This window comes from Oryzias melastigma, linkage group LG14, assembly GCF_002922805.2.
Source record: "Oryzias melastigma strain HK-1 linkage group LG14, ASM292280v2, whole genome shotgun sequence".
Taxonomy (NCBI): domain Eukaryota; kingdom Metazoa; phylum Chordata; class Actinopteri; order Beloniformes; family Adrianichthyidae; genus Oryzias; species Oryzias melastigma.
In genome coordinates this window covers 27,888,693-27,909,891 of record NC_050525.1, presented here as the reverse complement: position 1 = coordinate 27,909,891, position 21,199 = coordinate 27,888,693, and the positions used below count along the sequence as shown (strand labels likewise).

The 21,199-nt window shown below is 37.5% G+C and overlaps 1 protein-coding gene across 2 annotated transcripts; it reads left to right on the top strand.

Moving 5' to 3' along the window:
- The first annotated feature begins 2,038 nt into the window (after positions 1-2,038).
- tmem248 (transmembrane protein 248) lies at positions 2,039-19,393 on the top strand. Of its 2 annotated transcripts, none has more exons than XM_024264305.2 (7): positions 2,039-2,414; positions 5,128-5,286; positions 6,356-6,644; positions 14,326-14,476; positions 14,611-14,794; positions 16,763-16,944; positions 19,244-19,393. In XM_024264305.2, the coding sequence occupies exons 1-7, from the start codon at positions 2,412-2,414 to the stop codon at positions 19,377-19,379; spliced, it is 1,104 nt and encodes a 367-aa protein (XP_024120073.1). In that variant the 5' UTR covers positions 2,039-2,411; the 3' UTR covers positions 19,380-19,393. The 2 variants fall into 2 exon arrangements, with proteins under 2 accessions (XP_024120073.1, XP_024120078.1); XM_024264310.2 differs by having other exon boundaries at positions 2,041-2,414; positions 16,763-16,906.
- Positions 19,394-21,199: the final 1,806 nt, after the last annotated feature.

The window sequence follows — 21,199 nt, the reverse complement described above, 5'->3', positions numbered from 1 at the left end:
CCAGCAATTGCCATTAAAGTTTCTCTTTCTAAGAGAAATCTTCTTCTAATATACATATTTGCATTTATACATACAGTACCGTACACAACACAATGAATTTAATAAATATTATGTTTGTCAAATAAGTTTATGTAATTGCTTGAAAGGGAGTTAAAGGAAGCAAATTTATATGATCCCACCCCTATTTAAATATTATATTATATTATATTATATTATATTATATTATATTATATTATAAAACAAGCCGTCAGAATTATAAAAAAAGCCTGTTATCTTGATCACACTAACAATTTATTTTATCAATCCAGAATTTTAAAGCCTTGTTGATTTTTACACTGCACAGTTACTATACAGAGCTACTGGGAAAACATCCATCCATCCATTTTCCTGACCGCTTTGTCCCTTTCGGGGTCGCGGGGTGCCGGAGCCTATCCCGGCTACTGATGGGCGAAGGCAGGTTACACCCTGGACAGGTCACCAGTCTGTCGCAAGGCCTCAATCACACACCCATTCACTCTCACATTCACATCTAGGGACAATTTAGAGTCACCAATGAACCTATGGAGCATGTTTTTGGACGGTGGGAGGAAGCCGGAGTCCCCGGTGAAAACCCACGCATGCACGGGGAGAACATGCAAACTCCACACAGAAAGGTCCCTGCCGGGATTCGAACCTCTCGCAGTGAGGCAAGAGCGCTAACCACTGCGCCACCGTGCAGCCCCTGGGAAAACATCCCAATACAATATCCAGAAACAGTTCTTAGAAAATAAAGGAGGAACAAACTGAGAGGATGCAGGAACTTCAAGGTCAGATTGATAAGAACCTCAAAGAAAAGTTTCTGTGTTTCTGTGTGTGGAACTAAACTCTGGAATGTGTTAAGTAAAGAGCTCAAACAATGTTCAAGCATTTATAGATTCAAGAAAATGGATAAAGAAACTCTAATTTCACAATATGAAGATAAGACGAGTTAAAGATCAGCTGGTGTTTGAATAATTCCAAATGTCTGAACTTGAATGTGATGAAATAATCAAAGCTTTTTCAAATAAAATCAATTAGTTTTATGTTATGTGATATCATGATTACTGAAAAGTTTACAATCACTATGGTTTTAATTTTCTTGTCTTGATCCAAAATATGTATCACTGATTACAGGATTATTGTAATGATGTGTTCTAAAGATAATCAATGATTCTTAGATATTGTGTGAATCATTAATGTTTACTGAAAAATATATAACAATTCTTCCAGAGAATGATTAATAAGCACTCTATTGTTACTTTAAAACTGGATTTCAATGTGTAATTATTATTTTTCTGCATCAATATGACATTGTATTTTGACGATAATCAATGAGTAATAAATATCTGTTACATGATGTATGACTGATGTTAATTAAGATTAATCAATAATCAACAAGCACTTCACTTTGCTATTGGGAATAAAAAAAAAACAACAACCGGATTACATAATTGTGCAAAACAGTGAAATGAAGTAATTAAGTAGGGATGGGATTATATAAATTAACTTCTTCCCACTCCTTTTCAGGCAATCAATCAAACTCCACTGACTTTAGTTATTTATCACAAAAATGGATGAACCAAATGTGACATAAGTGTGTTTTATTTTTGTGCGTTTCTATTTTCTAATCAATGCATTTCATTGTTTCTGTAATGAGTTTGAAATAATTGTGTTTTGTCCTGTGTTTTTCAATATATGTTTGAAATAAACCGATCAATCAATCAATCAATCAATCAATCAATCAATCAATCAATCAATCAATCAATCAATCAATCAATCAATCAATCAATCAATCAATCATTCAATATTATATTATATTATATTATATTATATTATATTATATTATATTATATTATATTATATTATATTATATTATATTATAGAACCAGAAACCTTAAAACACTGACATGATGATTTTTTTTTTCAAAGATCCAGAACAAACAGAACATTTCTACAAACTGAAAGATACGTGAATTGCGTACTACGACACCGCACATACGCTTGACGGCAGGTTTCCGTTCGTATCTTGTACGTAAATAACGCGGCGCTGCGGCGCTGTCACAACGCAGTGCGGGTACGCGCAGTGAGCCTCGTAGGGAGGACCCATATATATATATTATTGACGCGATTCCAGACTCTGGTGGATAATTTTCTCCTCAAACCTTCTGGGAACTAAAGGGAGAAGAATGGGAAGCGGCGATTGTTCGCATGTCGACTGCCTGCTTTTTCCCGCCGAACACAGACTTTTGTTTTTCAGCGTTTTATTCAGGAAGAACTAGCTTGATTTTTAGCATCAAGCTAGCTTAGAGGCTAACTTGTTAGTGAGGTTGCAGGCTTGTTGTGGCCCGCGACGCACCGCCCAGCTCACATCTTTCACCTCCACGGGGAGAAAAATGGTAAAACTGACATTTTAATTTCTGTTTTTCCCAATTTTTATATATAAAAAAAATAAGTGCTACGATAAATACGTCACGTTTGAGACATCGTTGCCATGTTTTGTCAAGGGGGTTAGCTAAAACTACATAGGTTGACAGCTAATATTACGGCGTTATGTTCACAAAATACGATTTAAAAACACAAAATGTGGATTTTTATTTAGGTTATCACTTGTTTAACCGTTCTTCTGTTCATATATCATCTGTTTTAACGTCAGTTATGTATCATTCGCTGTTTAGTTGTGACTGTCCAGCCTCGCATGCTCTTGACTGGTTTATTTTAAAGTCATGCTCCGTTCTTTTAATATAACATTTTAATTTTAGTCCCTAAACCTAGAACACGAATTGTCTCATGTTAGAGACAGTTTGTTCTCACACAGTTGTAATTATTTATTATAAATAAATTGTGTCTTCAGCGGTGAACATGGAAAAGCTCCTGACGCTTCAGGGGTTCTTCATAAATATCTGGTTGGATCAGTCCAGGATGTTTCTGTTTACCTCGTGTGTTTGTCACCTTGTGCTTCATGTCGTGATGACACCAGGCCTGTTATCACAACCTTACAACTGTCCTTTTTATGATTTGTGCTGTCATTCATGCAGTGTTTTTTTTTTATTTTTTTATTTTTACTGCTTCTAAAAGGGAAAACTTCGTGAAGCTAAAGTTAGTTTTGGTTTTGGTTTGTAAAAAACAAAACTTTCCAAGTGTTAAACCACATCTAAAGGAAATTAAATGTTTAATTTCCTTATTCTGGTTTAAGTTTAACATCCTTTCTTTTCTTTTTTTTCTTGTTTACTTAATAACAGGTCAGTGTGGTTTCAAATAGCACACATAATTACACATGGTTTAAGGAGAAAAAATAAAAAACCGAATTAGCCAAAGACTACTCTTCATCTGTAGTCTCATGGCCATGAAGAAAAATGACTTATGAGATTATAATACAAATTACATTTACTATACAAATTTGATAAAATACGCCATCAAAATGTTTTTATCACGACATCAAATGAGGCTTATCTTGTAGTGTCGACATGTGTTGGTGTTGGTGTATTTGTGAAGACCGTTTCTTAGGAAAGTATTTGCTGCAAACATATGTAACCCTAATCATACACTTATCTGTTTTTTCTTCAGCTGTGAGATACATTTGCAGGTTTCAGAAGGCAATCTGCATTTATTAAAAATGCAAAATGTAAAAAATGAGCTCTTAATACATTTATAAAAACTAATTTTGAGTTTTATTAAAATAAAAACAACCTTGCATAATCAAAAAGGCTAAAAAATGACTTGTTTAACTTTGACTTGCTGAACAAAACATTTGATTTTGACCTTTTTATAGGCTTACCGAGTGTCAAGTATAACAAAATGGTGTATTTAGGGTCACAGTTTCTCTTTAAAGTGTTCTCTTTGGACATAAAATAACTAGTAATGTGTTTTTAATTGTTTCATTTCCTGTAAGTTTCAACTACTTTAGAACAACTCAAATATTGTGGAAGTTTTGCTGCAGTGTTTGTAATAGAGGAACACAAAGAAGGAATGGAAAACCACCAGGAAGGCTGCAGAGCTTTATTACTGGATAACCTGACTCTTTAACCTCTAAGTCCTCACTATGACACAATGAAACCATTATGTGACTTTTCACTGGTTTAACCTCGCCCACCGTTTATCTTCATCTCAAATAAACTGGTTAATTTTCTTTTCACTCTGACACAACATATTTTCACTTCTGGAAACCTTTTATTTGTGTTTTTAACAAGGTTGCATCAATGCATGGAAATAATTCGTTGTTATTGAAAAGAACAATTTATTAAAGTTTTTTTTAAAAGATTTTATGTTGAATATAAAAGTAAATAATTAAGCTAATAGTCCACCTCTGCTTCACAACCTTTAACTAAATTTCAATCAATGTTCAGTCAATGTTCACCATTTGACTGCTCACACATTCTTTATGTATTATAGGATTTCTGTTAAATTAAGATTTAAATTAAAATGTCAGCTCACTAAATGATTTTAATGATATATTTTAGTATGAATAAAATAATAAAGTATTGTTTTAGAAGAGTTTACTTCTCTGATGGGGTGGCGGGTCGGTTTGTAGGCTGACAGTAAAAGTGTAACACTTACAGGGTGTGTCTAAACGTAACAATTATGTTTTTCCAGAGAGCCGCTTACAATCACATTTTAATAATCCGTTTCTGTAATCATCAGAGAGAAAATAAATCTAAAACATTCCAAAAATTAAACTAATGAATAGAGAATCCTGTCCTGCCATGATTCTTTTGAGACATTGGAGTCCTGCAGCTCCTCACTCAGGGATCTTCTCAGTCATCCGGATCTTTTGGTTGATTTGTTGTTTTATTTAACTTATCAATAACTATATCAACTTATGCTCAAAATGAATAACTGTGCGCTGTTTAAAAAAACAGCTGTGTGATCGCACTGAGAGCAGGTGAACTGCAATGTGGAAGGAGAACACTGTAGAGATGTTCAGATGGAGGCACAGACTGTAGAACGGTGGAATAAAAAGTTCTATGAGGGTCTCGATCATGTGGTCAGTTTGAAAAAAATAAATAACTAAATAATGGGTCTCTGATAGTGTTTGGGGGCCAAACGTGGAGGCCGTAGTTTGGGGACCCCTGTTTTCGATGAACATAACTGACGCGTGTTTTCTTCATGCAGGTGTACTTGTTAAATCCTATAGAGAATCTCAGAAGCTACATCACCAACCGCCCGCCTCTGGTCATTTTCATGATCAGCGTCAGTGCAGTGGCCATCGCCTTCCTGACGCTGGGATATTTCTTCAAGATCAAGGAGATCAAGTCTCCAGAGCTGACGGAGGTGAGTCAGGAAATGAGCAGAGACGTTTAGACACGTGTTTCACCTGCGCTAAAGCCGCTCGCTGTGAAATAGGAACACATATATATAATACTAGCATGGAAATATGGCTTTTGCATGTCAGACTCAACAGAAAGTTCATGCAAATGAAACACAGCCATGATAAACAGCCAACATGATTAATCGACTATTAAAATAGTCGACGAATAATTTAATAGTCGATTAATCATTACTTTATATTATATGGACTCAGAGTGCAGCAAAGTTGAAAGTTATAATGTCATTCTGCTAGCTTTTTGAACTATTTTGGTATTTATTAAGGTTTTTTAGGCTAATTTGGAGTTTAGCTCATATTTCAGCTACTTGCTGGCTATTTTAGCTAATTTAAGATTTTTTCAGGTTTTTAAGCTAATTTGAAGTTTAGTTAATATTTCAGCTGCCTGCTAGCAATTTGGGCTAATTTTTAGCTTTTTTATGGCTATTTAGGACTTTAGCTAATATTTCAGCTACATGCTAGATATTTTGGCTAATTTAGGCTTTTTCAGGTTTTTAGGTAAATTTAGAGTTTAGCTAATATTTCAGCTACATTCTTGCAATTTTGGCTAATTTTTAGCTTTTTTAAGGCTATTTAGGACTTAAGCTAATATTTCAGCTACATACTCGCTATTTTAGCTAATTTAATATTTTTTTCAAGTTTTTAAGCTAATTTGGAGTTTAATTAATATTTCAGCTGCCTGCTAGCAATTTTTTCTAATTTTTACCTTTTTTAAGGCAATTTAGGACTTTAGCTAATATTTCAGCTTCATGCTAGCTATTTTGGCTTACAGTAGCATTATCGCAGGTAAAGCTATATATCTAGTTTTTAGTTCGTTTAAAGCTAATGATGGTTTAGACGTGTGTTTTACATCCAGTTTGCTCATTACACGATTAGTCGGCTGATCTGAAAAAATAATCGGTGATTAGTCGACTGTTAAAATAATCGTTTGTAGCAGCCTTAATAACCTTGAACCTGAGGGTAAATCTGGTTCAGGTAGGAGATAAAAGCATTCTCTCCTTCCCTCTCCTCTCCCAGGACTGGAACACCTTCTTGTTGCGCTACAACGAGCTGGACTTCTGCGTCTCGGAGAATGAGACGATAAAACACGGCCTGAACGAGTCCACGACGCCGGAGAGCCTGGTGGTGACCAGCGGCCAGGCGCGCTCCAGCACCCAGGCCCCCCTTCTACTGGAGGACTCCGGCCCCATCAACATATCGGTCCCCATCACCCTCACGCTGGATCCCCAGCGCCCGTTTGGAGGGTATTCCCGCAATATCACCCATCTGTACGCCACAGTGCTGGGGCAGCAAGTGGGCCTTTCAGGTGGGTCCAGATCTGAGCCGCTGGACGATGTATGCATGTGATCCTCTACTTCCCATAGAGGACCTTTGGCTTTGCTTTGGCTTGCTCCTTTGTGTGTGTTTTTTTTTTAACTGAGGAATCAGCGAAGCAACAACAGTGGCAGCATTGTGTAACACGAGTCTTATGGCTCCCCTGTAGGTTTAATGCCTAAAGCTTTAGAGTCAAAAGAAAAGAAAAGTGGATTCCATGAGCTTTGGAGCACATCGTGTTTCTGAACTTTACCTATGTCTCATGTTACACACGTGCGCACACACACAAGCACACACAAGATACGACACAGTGAACAAACATTAAACATGATGACACATTTAGTGCTTCTTCCTGAAGCATTTGTGCTTTATTTTGGTAAAAGTGCATGATGGCTCCTCCTCCAATGAAAATTGTGTTTTTTGTGGGTTTTTTGTGTAGATGGAGGACATATTTAAAGAATTTTAGGATTAAATTTGGGGCTGGGTATCGATTATAAATACCAGAAATGATTCAAAAGAGCCTGGATCGATTCAGATTTTTGTTCAATTCTTTCGATTCTTCAATTAAATTTTGAGTTTACACATTTAGACTCATTTGTTTAGAAATACATTAATAATCTAAATCTACTATATGATTTGAATATATTTAAATTAATCTAATACAGGTCTCTTCCTGTAAAATGTATCGGTGAAATAATGAGATTGTTAATATCACACAGAGTTACATGGATTCTCTGAAGGAGAAGTTCTAACAAAAATCTTCAGATCATTAACATTGTAAACATTGTTCTGCTTCTCTGGAGGGCGTTTCAGTTTGGACACTAGGTGGCGATCGCGCTATAGCATGACACTTTATTCCAGAAGAAGAAAGTATGAGCAAAAATCTGTGTTTTAGACCATAAATGATTACTTTAAAAATATTTCCTTAAAACATTTTGAAAAATGAATGTCTGTGATTTTATAAAGATGTTAATTCAGTCAGCAATGTATGTTTAGGTCGACCAAGCGTTAGCATTAGCCGTCCTATGGGAAATCCCATTATGCGTTAGCATCAAGCTAGCAAACTTTAGCTTTAACTGCTAAATTGATTGATCGGTTAAAGATCTGTTGATCTTAAATTGATTCAGATAGATTAATCAATTTCATCAATCCAACCCCATCATAAACATGGCGCTCCACATGCGTGTCGGATGAGCTGCTATCTAAATTTTATTTCTTTGATTTATCTGATTTATTTATTTATCACGTCTCCATGTCTGGTTCATGAGATCATTCAGTCTCTTTTTTCCTTTGGCGATCTTTACCATCTACTTATGGCGCTTTCAGCAGTACCTCCGTCTCTCTGTGACCCACATTGATGACTTGCTGTCCCACATTCATCTGAGAAAGGAAAAATTACAACAATAATAAATACGTTTCGGATAAATAAGGAAAATATCCTAAAGTTTTTGGAGGAAACAAGGTTTGTTTTAGACTCTACACATTGAGATTGAGCAGGACTTCTTCTTCTGCGTTGCTCTCAGACCTCCTCTGGCGATTGCTAGAGGGGAAAAATACATTTTTAAGTAAAATATAAGTCGCTCCTAAGTGTAAGTAGCACCCCTGTTCAACATATGCAAATAAACGCAACTAATACTCTGGAAAAAAAAAATCATAGTTACAGGTCCCCCTGGAAAAGCTTTTAAAAGAACTCACAGATGACTGAAGTGAGTCTTTGAGCCATCTTTAGAAATATTTATCATCTTTTCATGCGGCTGACATTTTTTGCAACTTTACACCTTTCAGCTCTCAAACAAAAACTGTCCTCCACATTGTCTGTAATATCAGTTTACTTTGCAGCTTTTAAAATAGTTTCTGCTGGCATTAGCATGGGTTCAGTTTTCAGCCTTCGTGTTTCTGGTTTATCGGTAGTTTCCGTGTCGTTTCCACAGTCCCAGTTTTATCTTGAAATGATGCTGAGCGGCTCTGGCGTCCATCATCTGGTCCTGCAGAGTTTTTTCCATGAGTCATGCTTTTGCTGACCTCCAGCATGTTTGATCCAGGCAGCACGCTCATTTATAGAGAAGGCTTTTACCATATTAGGAGTAATGCAGAAAATGTGGCCTTTTTTTTCTTCCCCATAAGATTGGATCTGTATTTTCCCTGAAGAATGTTTTTTCCTCTGAACAGTGAGCCTCATGTTTGAGTCTGTTGGAGGGAGAGTGGACAGCCTGTTGTTTCTGCCTTTTGTTCTCATGAGGACACATGTCTCAAACCCTCCACACACGTCCCTAAATCAGCCTAAATACAGCAAAAGGGAATAAATGGCAGATCTGTTGTATACGTCTCATCATCTCTGGTTTCCACTGACTTTTGTGCGTTAAAGTTGACAGTTTTAGTTGGTCCTGAAGGGATTGTTTGACTTTCGGTTTACAATAGAAGTCACCAACAAAAATAACCTTTGTTATGAAATTCAAAGGCCCCATAAACGCTTTATCAAAATGAAGTTCAGGTGCTAGTATTGAGTTACACTGTGAACAATTCAGTGTCTGTAGAAGGTGGAAGTGGTGTTAGGAAAAAGGTTAACTCATCCTTTCACTGACATCTTTGATATCAAGTTCCAAACTCTGGAATATGATCACTGATGGAATTAAGGAGCCCAAAATATGATTTTTGAGAAACATCTGTCAGGATTTAACTGATTATGGTTCTTCTCATGAAACACTGACTGTGTTTAGAGTTTAGCATTAGATCAGTCTTTTCTTTACATAAATAATGAGGATGTAAATTAAAGATAAAGAAGCATAGTGATAATTTGATGGAGTTCTGGAACAAACAGCAGCATCTGTTTGGGATGTAAAAGATTGATGCATATCAAAAAACTGATTGTGTTGTCGGTTGAAATCCATAGATATGAACTAGATTATGTTGGTAGAAAGGCATTTAATCAATCAGTAAATATTAAAAAAAAAGTTTTTTTTTGTGAACTTAGTCAGTTTCTTTTCTTCTTTCGTCTCTACTGTCTTTGCCTTTTTATGTACATGATGTGATGTAAGCAGAAGATGTCCAATCACGAGCTTGCTTCCACCGTTCTGGTCAATTACAGTTGGCTGAAGGGATTTGTTTTGTGTTCGCTAAACATATGATCACCCTTTTTGTTCCACAAAACTTCAAACAGCACCTGAATAAAGTAAGAAGTCGCACTTTTTAATAACCACAAAGAACAAACCAGTCCAAAAGACCCAGAATGCAGGTTTTAATGTTTAAACCGGTGAGTTTAAAGACATTTTGTATTTGTGTCTTTGAAAATAAAAAGTGACATTAAGAAAAAGAGTTTCTCTGCTAACAGGGATTCTTATTTATAGTATACTGTATAAAGATATAGGTCAAATAATTGGACTGTAAAGTTAGTTGAATCTTTTGTGTATCGATTCCTGGACCATGAAGTGATTGAATTATGAGAGAGGGAAAGATACACAACCCGAATAAAAGTTTTGATGCATGCATAAATGATGCATGTTTTCCTGAAGAGCAAGTTTGCTAATGTAAATGAAGGGAAGTGGCTGCTCAAACAAGAGGAAAAGTGGAACATGATGTGCTGTTCTACTGAAAGACGGATGTCCTGGAATCCATTCCTTGTTGGTTTTTGGGTCTGGAGGGTCGTAGAGAGGAGCGGCTAGATCTTAAGGGGAGCACAGGTGTGTCTTCCAGTTTCTTTAAAGCTCATACGACCACCTTAAGGAACGTCATGACAAGGCGCTTCTGCTAGAGCTTCTATGATGATCTGTGTGTGTGTCTGTCCTTCTTTTGTGTGTGTGTTGTGATTGTATGTTTATTTTTCATCTCTAAATTCTGTTTACATACAAGCATTTGTCAATCACAGTGTTTTATTGTGAAAAATTGGTTATATTTTGGATGTAAACCGGATTTTCTCATGTATCTTGATGTAACTTCTTGCCAGAGCTGACGCGGAACGCTCACGGTTTGGTCGCGGAACGCTCCCAGCTCACACACAAAATAGACCAAACGGCGAAACGATCCGCTACTCGGCGCAAGCTTTCCGCAGAGGACCATGGTGCTCCACGCCTGGTGTGAACCACACTAAAGTGACCTCCTTTCCGTGACACTTTCTGGGGGGGTGGATGATCAACACGCAGCCAGTCCGCTACACACACACACACACACACACAGGTGTTCCCGCACACTCACACCGACCCTGCATGGAAAGCTGTCCTCTGCTCTGCATTTTTCTAAATTTAGGCTCAGGCCGAGACAAAACGATTTAAAAAAATTTCTGCATCGATGAACATGTTGAGGAGTTTGATACAGTTTTTTACAGATTCACAAAGAATCATTAGATCCTTATGTACGGGTGATGCCGTCGTACGGTTTTCTTACGCCACACTCTTGTCTCCACCCCTGTTCCTCGTTAACTACTCCTCTGCTTGATTTGCAGCTAACCCTGCTTCAGTAGTTGCTGATTAGCTGGTTTAAATGAGCCCAGTTTCTGATTGACTAAGCACACCTGATCCAGGTCAGCAGCGGTTACTGGAGCACGGTTAACTCCAGAAACAACTAGGGCAATCGGTCATGGGGTACAGGGGTGGAGACCACTGCTCCAGACGTTAGTGAGGTATGAGTACTGTCTCTCTACACAAACGCTGCATGCACGAGGTGTGCATGTGACAGAAAATTCCCCATTCGGACTCTGTTTAATGTCTTCATTTCTAACAGTCAGGCTGCAGTAAGGAGTGTGCACATATCACGTGAACAGCCTAACGGACTCTTTGTGCCATCTGCAGGATTTGGATATACTTCATGCTTCATATACTTCATGCCTGCATCTTACCTACTTCCCCCTTACGTGATGTAAAAGTGTACAACCTGTCTCCTGCAGCATGCCTGTAGAAAAACATGAACATTTTTAGTCAGAGCGAGGGTTTTCATTCCTCAGATTCGGTCTACGATCCTTATATTTCGTTCGGCTCCCTTATACGCACAGGTTTGACCATTTCATATCCATCCAGAAGTACAGTTGTGATGAACTTGGTGCTCTGAATCTAAACCTTTCTGACCTTAATGGACTGAAGTTTGACCTTCTATCTGTGATTTTAAACCTTTTCTTTCACTTTGAACTCATTATAGCTACTGTTTCTGAAGAATTTTAACAAATGTTTTGGTAAACAAGACATTTGAGCCTTAAATGTTTTCAGTAAAACCTCAACTGACTGCGATTGATCGTGTTAAGATCAAAGTTACACTGATCTGTCTTAACAGTCGTCTTCTTCATGTTTGTGCAGCTGTAACATCTAACGCAGAGTTGCATCATCGCTTTCTTTGACTCCAAACCTTCAATCTTTTTCAATATTTAGGGTTTTTCCTTTATGCAATGGATGTTATATGGAGTCCACATCACTGACTCACAGTTAAAAACTGCTTTTATTTTAGGAGGTTAAACTCATTTAGTAAAGTATTCACCAATCAGAACAATTGTTCCTTTTACAGTGTTAGTGTGATTGTATGGATGTGTCCAGACTTGATCAACAACCTTCATGTGTCTTTACGGTACTTCTGTGAAAAAAAATAGAATTTTATTTCTTATGTCGTTTATTTATTTATTTGGTTAGCACTTTTTGTTTTGAGCTCCAGGTTGTTCTGACAGTTTGAGTAAATTGAACTTTAGTCATTTTAAAGAACCAGAAGGTGTTTGTGGGTTTCATTTTTACAGGGAAGTTTGTGACATGTTGAGGCATTTATTTTGTAATCTCAAAATCAGAAGAGTTTGCATGTTATGACAAGGGATGTCCCGATCATGTAGTTTCATCAAATTCAGATGTTGTCTCCCAATCAGTCATTGGATATTTATTATTATTTTGATTAGCGCTGTGTATTTCAAGCTTCTTATTTTAGAAGTCTGAATATCATGAACGTATTATTTTACTGCCATAAAGCGTAGTGGAATACAGCAGCATTATGAGCATGAGGCTAACAAAAACAGTTAGATGGTCACAGATTCACACTTTGATTTTAAAAACTCTTTAAAATATACTTAATAAAGGAGTCTCTTCTTTTTGTTTGAAATCGAACAATAATCTAAAAAAGAATTTCAGTAGAAAAAAGATCAGATTTTTTTTTTTCCATGAGAACGGCTATCAAGGTAAATATGTGCCAATACATACAAACTCAAATAATACACACACAAGTTTAATTCACACACACATGTAAAACTGAATAGGAAGTTGCAGGAAAAAGACGAACATGTGAGAAAAATGTACTTGTGGAAAATAATGTGGGAACTTGCTTGACAAAAACCTTAGCTTGTGTGTAAAAATGGGGGAAAAAACAACTTGTAAGACTGTGTTGAAAAAAATCTTCACTTTTAGTTTCAATTTTCTTCTGCAGAAGAGTTTCACACAAACGCTTTGGGAGTCCCGGCATGTTTTTGACTTTTGACACACCCCCATGTGAGTTTTTTGTGCCCAAACTAACTTGCAGGGAGGAGGGGTCAGGCAGGGCGAGCTCTCGTCAGAAATCAGCCAATCAGAGGACGGGGATCAGGGGGGCTATTTCTTGTTCAGCAGTGGCGCACCAAGCTGGACTAAACTCCTGTGAAAGTGAAATTACTTTTTTTTTTATAGTTCTAATGGTTAATAAACAGAAATGTGAATCACATGTAAATTACTTGAAAAGTTCATTAGCAAAAGTATTGTAATAATTACTTACTTTGTTTTGTTTCTTGTTAGCCGTAGTGGATTTGTGATTGGTAGGAGCAGATATTATTTTCAGATCAATTTCTTCTGTCCGACTGACTGTTCATGTCCTTTTTTTCCCCTTTTTCTTGTAGAAATGTTAATTGAGCTGGTAAGAGCAATGAAGAATAATAACAATAATTAAAAAAAACAACACGTATGAGTTTATAACTTTTTTTTGTGTTTTACAAACGTATCGGTTCGGATTCGATATCTGATCGATCTTACCACATCAAATGACTGAATCGGATCGAGAACAAACAATTCTGAGCGGGACATCCCCAGTTATAACTCCATAAACATGAGGTCACCAGGTGAACTGTCATTTTTGCAGAAAGTTTAGTTCAGAATGGAAGGTGAAACAAACTGTTTTTTTTTTCCTGTAGAGAAAAAAAACCCTCCAGCTGTTCGTGTCTCAGGATTATTGTTCTTTACATTATCCCTTTGTGTGGCTGCTGACATTTACAGACGTTTCCATGGCTCTGAAACGGCGCCGTCTGTTGGTCATGCAGGTTTGTCGGTTTATCTGTTGTGACTGTACATCACGATAAGAGTCTTTATGATGTTTGGAGTCCGAGATCAAGAAATCCTTGAAAGCTTTGAATCAATCCTCCATCTGTCTGTTTAACTCGTCTCCTTACATTCATCACATTTGATGCTGATGGAGCGAGGAGGCGTTTGTACTCTGCAGTGAGAGCAGAGAGTGTTTCAGGGTGCGGAATCAGCTGGAGTTTGATTTTTCCCGTATTTGAACGTCAGATGTGTCGGGTACTGCATCCTTAGCAAACACACTTGAATTGAAGCTAGTCTGTCATCAGTTATCAAGAGTAATTCAATACGAGTTGATTTAGCTAAACTCTGGTTTCCTGCTGTTTGTTCTCTGTGACTCAGAGTCATTCACACTTTAAAAAACACAATCACGACTTCCTCTGTGTCTGTGTGCAGGCCGAGAAGCCCATGAAGAAATCAACATCACGTTCACGCTGCCGGTCTCCTGGAGCTCGGACGAGTGCGTGCTGCACGGTCACTGTGAGCAGGTGGTGTTCAGCACCTGCATGACCATCACCGCCACCAGCAATATCTTCCCGGTCACAGTGTGAGTTGGAAGACTTCCCCCGACTCCTGAGCGCGCCAAGTTCCGGTCCCACCCCGGTTCTGGATCAGCACTTCAGATGAAGCTAAACTGTGTTTAAGAAGCAAAAACGTTTTATTTTTTGTTTTGTTTTGCAGGCAGCCGCCACACTGCGTACCGGAGACGTACACCAACGCCACTTCCTGGTACAAGCTGTTCACCACGGTCAGAGACTCTGACACCAAATACAGTCAGGAGTACAATCCCTTCTGGTGTTACAAAGGAGCAATTGGAAAAGTGTACCACGCTCTGAACCCCAAACTCACCGTCATTGTTCCTGATGTGAGTCGCCGCTTCCTTTTCTCCTGTTTCTGTTTTCTCAGACTCGTCATCCGTTTATCACTTTGATTTGATTAACGGCTTTAAGAGAAATAATCTGTTTAGGTGCTGAATTACAATTTATTAATTTAGTAATCAAAAGTTTATTCTGTCTGAAGGACAATCTGAAGGACCAGATTGTTTTCACAATTCGTTTTTCTTGATTCGCCTTTTAGCAAAAATTTAACCAAAGACTCAAAAACTCACCTTGTACACGGTTAAAATGAATTTCGGGCATAGTAAATGAAAAAAAGCAAAAGATAAGATCACAGCACGAGAAATGGTAAAAAAATATTAAATGGGGCCAAAATCTCTCATGGGGCTCAAATTTATTTTAAGATCAACTAACAAAACCAAAACTATGACGGAGTTTCACGACCAGTTTACAAACAAACCAAAAAAGTATTAAATTGCGACTTAAAATCTAGTAAATTTGCTAGAAAAAATTGGTAACTGGTAAATTAAGAGAATAAATATGTTTATTTATGATTTTAAATGTATGATTTCCGACTTTAAAACACTTAAATTTACGACTTTACGACATGTACAATCATGACTTTAAAAAACAAAAAATTTATGGCTATAAAACAAAAACATTTATGACTATAAAACACGTACAATTCCGACTTTGAAACACAGGAATTTACAACTTTGAAACATAAATTTAAGACTAAAACGCATAAAATTACGACTTTAAAACGCGTAAATTTACGACTCTAAACATGTTTAATTACAACTTTAAACACATACAGTTACGACTTTAAAACACAGAAATTCCCAAATTTATAACTTTTAATCTTGTATTCCTTTTTTTTTTTTTTGTCCACCACATGGGAAGCAAAACCTTGGAGGTTAAGTCTACAAACACAGCAGAAGTCTGGTTAACCTTTCACTTCAGGAATAAGCCGCCATCTTGATTTTTCTTTAACATAAAAATCCTGTTTGTCCCTTCTACAGATTTTAACCTCCTCCTAGGTATTTCAATCTATCGCCTCCAAACTCTGAGCATCATTGATGCAAAAAATGTTGGTTTTAAGGTTTGTAGATTTTATGGGAAACTTATAAAAGTGACGTTTATCTATTGATCGCACATTTTTTACCAGAATCTTGTAAAAATGTAATACTAGAATCCTCTGCTCAAACTGAATGAAACAATATAACATGAACATGTTAAGAATGTGGGCGTGGCTAATATAAAAAACTACTGTTGCCAAGGAATTTCAAAAATGTACATAGACCTGTTTATACCCCATGGGACCAAAAAATAAAATAGTTTCTATGGATTTACTGGGATGGTAGTCGCACAAAGGCTAAATGAGGGGCATGTAGCATCTTAGCTAGCGGGGCAAGTCTAGAGGGGGCAGCTAGTGCTCATAGGTTGGTTTTAATTTATTTTTTATTCTTTCCTCATAATTTTTTAAAACGGTTAAACACTTTTTCAAGCAGAAATATGATCATCTTCACAATTAAGTGACCTATTTACCTCAAATATGCAGTTTTTGAATGTGAAATTGAACCTTAATCCAGTATTAATAATCCCCAGCGTCCGTTTCTAGAGCGGCCTGTGGTTGTGCTGCTCGCCGTCAGCTGCTCCTGGATAACAATGATGCCTTTGACAGGCCTGGAAACGGTTAGAAAACATCTGCTGTGTCTGCAGCTCCCACATGAACTCGGATGATAGAAGGGTCACGACTGAGACTTCAGGAAAAAACAAGATTCAAATCTATGAATCTGAAGCCTGTTTACTATTTATTTAATTTACTCCTCTTTATGTGGTGCATTTAGGGGTTACCAGATGGTAAAACATTCTGTTGTTTTAGAGGTTTTCTTTCTCCCAAAGTATCAGGATATTGTTCACAGTGATGGACATCTCGACGACATCCTCCCAGAAGCTTTCATGGACCTATAACTTACATCTTCTCCCTCTTACAGGACGACCGCTCCCTCATCAACCTCCACCTGATGCACACCAGCTACTTCCTGTTTGTCATGGTCATCACCATGTTCTGCTATGCAGTCATAAAGGGACGGCCTGGCAAGGTGCGACCGGCCAACCCCGACTTCTGCCCAGAGAAGGTACATGAGTCCCCAGCAGAGCTAGGTGACCTGCACAGGTAGATACAGTCCAACGTTCCCCGACCTGTGATTGGTCTACGTCTCAGTCCAATCACGCTGCTTCTTCCCTGCTTCTGCTGCTTCTCAATGTTGGACAGGGAGCGGGGGGGCTGCGGGAGGTCCTTCTCTTCACTGTGGGAGGAGCTTTCAGCTTTAACAACTTCAGTAAATGGAATAAACATTTTGAAGAATGGTTTTAAAATGTGTTGGAAGATTTAAAAAAAAAACATTTTTATAGAGCTGAGTTATAAAAAAAATGTAATCCAATTTCAAAGCTGTGAAGTTTAGGGATGGGTTAGATTTTATTGGGTGCTGACCCCTAAATGGTTCTTAAATCGGTGCCTCAAAAATGAGAAACACCACGATTTTAAGTCTGTGACAGGGTGAAGAAAAACGCTCGACTCTGGTCAGTTCAGACTAAAATAAATAAATGACAAACTATCAGCATTTCCAAATACACTTTATTTGAAAGTTTTCAATATTTGTTTAAACTCTTTTCAAATTGATCTGGTTTCTCATTCACTGTAGGCTGATCCTGATTTCACCACATAGAAAAGTCCAAAACGAAGCACCAGGATCCCCGTTTTCATACCAGTAGTGTTGAATATGTACCATTGAATTGAAGTATCTTTGGGTCAGTACCGTTCCTCGTGCTGTGGAGTTCTGTAGAGGGTTCAAACTTCCTGCTCTATCTGGACTCGACACTGCAGCCTTCTACAGCCTCTGGGTCTAAAACTGTCAGCATTCCAACCTCTCCTGCCTTTTCTCACTTCACTGTAAATGATGTTCTGTCCTCCACTGATGACTGTTGTGGTGATGATGTCAGGAACCAGTTTTGTTAAGAACATCTAATCGTGTTTTTAAAAAGTCGTATCTGACACCATGGAAAATATATTTATAAAGTTAGTCATCCTCTACGACATGATGAAAGCCAACAAAGTCATTGTTGGACTGAAAGTTTGGAGACTTTGTAACAGAAGAGATAAGACAAAGCGAGATGTAGTTTTAGCGTCGACTGGATCAGCGATACGCTAACAGCAGATGTAGACTGGAAGTCTGAACGTTATCAGCCGCTCCCGCCTCAATGTGCTGTAAGATCAGAATTCAATGAATGTTCGTTCAATTCATCACTTTATCACAAAGGTGACGTGATTTAAATGTATTTAAATGTTGTTCGTTGTTTGTTATAGTCTCAATCAGAAAATACAACAATAGATAAAATAAACTAGAGGTGTCAATTAATTGTGATGAATAAATTACAGACAAATTAGCATATTTTTTCCTTTTCTTTGATTGTACTAATCCCATTTTTAATCTACTATGTAAGGGATAATGCCTGATGACGTGTTCGTTATCATAAATTAACAGAGGCCGGACCGCATTGATCATTGCTTCCACAAAGTCCATTCATTTGTAAAAAATGTTCACTTCAACATTATTCTGCTTGTATAATGGTCACCTTTGAAAAATATTACATCAATTATTAGTACTTTAATCTTTTTACATTTCAATGTTTTTTCCAAAAAAGCATTCTCATATAAATGGTCTAAGGTGTTGTCATGGTAACAGCTACAAAGCCTGCGCCACCTAATTGTTAGAGATTTAAAAAAATGCCCCCTGGTGGTAAAAGAATAAAAATTGGAAGTGTGATATAATTTAAAACTTCAAAAAAATACCTTTTTAATTATATTTTGATCTTTTGCTGCAATATAATATCACAAACTTAAATGAAAATGCCTCAAAATGAGGCTTTTCACAGCAATTATTAGATGAAAAAATAGATTATGGTAAAGATTAATTTAATCACATGACGACACTAAAATAAACATCACAATTTTTTTAAATGTTTGTTTTAGTAAAACTCTTTACAAATTCAAGTTCTTTTCACCTTTTGAAGTGAAATTGTACTCTTTTTTAATAGTGTATAGCGTTCTGCATCCTAATTGGCTATAGATTATCAATCGATTTCCATACTGTGTCTCCTCTACAGAATGTGTTACGCTTACCAAATCTTTAATTTTTTTATTCTATAAAACAAAACTCATTTTTTTATGGTTTCAATTAAATCAAGATAAAAGTGTGAAAATGTTCTGTCTGAGAAAAGCCTTTAAAATGTGTAGTGAGGAGTTTTACAGCCTTAAAACATCTAGAATTTTTGTTAATAATTTTGTTAACGTAACTCCTGCGTTAAATAAAAACCTAAAACTGTCTCTTCCAGAGTTTCCTTAGTGATCCAGATGTGTCTGTGATTTCCAGGTGATCTGTGGGTATCGCTGAACCCCGCCTCTTGTGTTGCAGGTGGCTTTGTCAGAGGACTAACAAGGCGGCGAGCTCTGCCAGGTGTTACCTGCAGCACGGACAGAAGAGCAGAAGAATCCTGAGCGTACATCCCAGCTGCCTTGGGAACACTGGGAATCCAATAAAGGACACATAAGCTCTGTGAATGCATTACTCTCGCAATGTTGGGTTTCTCCAACCAAAGATATACAAGTGCCTGTATCTGTGGTGTAAATATTTGTAGGAACTCTGATCTTCTTTTTCTTTTCGGTCACTCGTTACGTTTCCCTCGTGTGCCATGGCAGGCCGTGCAGGATGAAAAGGCGGGAAACGTTTGGCTGTAGGAAGGCCCGTTAGACAATAGAAAAATGATCTCACCTTTATTTATTCAGACGTTTGAGTGTGCACAAAATTCAGAAGGTGGGCGGAGTCTACAAATGTGGATCATAAAGTATTAAGGGGACAACAGGATGTCCTTTTCTGAAGCTTCAGTTTGGGACTGAAGTCTTTCTGCCTATTTTTCCTCGTCTTTGGCTTCCTCACCCATCCGGTTTTTCTTCCTCTGGAAGACTTTCTGTTGCCTTACCTGTGGTGGACGGTCCCGCTGTCTGGTTTTCCATCAAACGTCTCCACGCTCCTTTCTTTGAGATGTTGCTGGTTTCCATTCATCAACACGACTGTTTCTTTGTCCAATGAAAAGAGATGTAGCTCCACCTAGTGGCATGAAGGGCCAACTGCACTTAAAAGGATTCTGAACTACTACACTTTATCTGAATCATCAAACACAATCAGGTGGTCATATTTGAGTGAGGATAGATTTCCTGCAGCTACCTCCGACTGTGTGTTGCATAAAAAAGGGTTTGGATAACATTAAGCAGCTCAAGAAAACGTATAAATATTGGAACTTTTTTCCTCCAATTTTCCCGCTCTTTGACACGATAGCAATAAACCCAAGAACACACTCGTCTCGGGCTTCAGCCGCTGACAGGACAATAAAGTTTCAGCTCAGATTTAGCCGATGGAAGGACTGACGATGGATGTGATCCCCCGAATGAATTTACAAAAAGCTCTTTTGGCAGAGAATTTGACTCAAGAAGATCAAAGCTTTAGGGACGAGCTTTGTAGTCAAATTTAAGTGTTTGTCATTCATTTAAATCAGGGGTCCCCAAACTACGGCCCACGGGCCGGATCAGGCCCACCTCCACATTTGGCCCGGCCCTCCACACACTATCAGAGAACCACATAGAACGAGTCTCTTTATTGCACCTTCTGCAGTCTGAACTATGACGGGAGAGGAGAGAATATTTATTGGTTTGATAGTGATTCACTTTTTCTTTATTATTATTTTTCCTCCGTATGTTTTTTTAAGACATCCAAAGCTCTTCAGCTCTTTCAACTATTTAGCTCATTCAGCTGTTACAATATTCAGATCTTTATATGCTAGCTTCTTCGACTGTTTTGGAAGTTACTGAGGATTTCTTGGCTATTTTGGGCTAAAGCTAATATTTTAGCCACCTGCTAGCTGATTTGGCTAATTTAGGACTTTTACAGTTTTTAGGCGAATTTGGAGCTTGGCTAATATTTTAGCCTTATGCTAGCTGTTTTGGCTAAATTAGGGTTTTTTTGTTTGTTTTTTAAGGCTAATTTGCCATTTCATTATTTTAACTTCATACTAGCTGTTTTGGCTAAATTAGACATTTTACCAGATTTTTGGGGCTTATTTGGCATTTAGCTAATACAGCTTCAGCATTTTAAGCTATTACCTTCAGCCATTTTACTATCAGCTTTAGCGTTTCTCAACTATTAGCTTCAGCATTTTTAATCATCAATTTAAGCATCTTCAGCCGTTAGCACTAGCATCTTCAGCCGTTAGCACTAGCATCTTCAGCCGTTAGCACTAGCATCTTCAGCCGTTAGCACTAGCATCTTCAGCAGCCACATTCACTTTACTGCATTCACTTTAGCATTATTGCAGGT

Coding starts and splice junctions, on each gene's coding strand:
- tmem248 (XM_024264305.2), top strand. Junction 14,477..14,610: donor AATATCTTCCCGGTCACAGT/GTGAGTTGGAAG, acceptor TTTGTTTTGCAG/GCAGCCGCCACACTGCGTAC. Junction 14,795..16,762: donor TCACCGTCATTGTTCCTGAT/GTGAGTCGCCGC, acceptor TCCCTCTTACAG/GACGACCGCTCCCTCATCAA.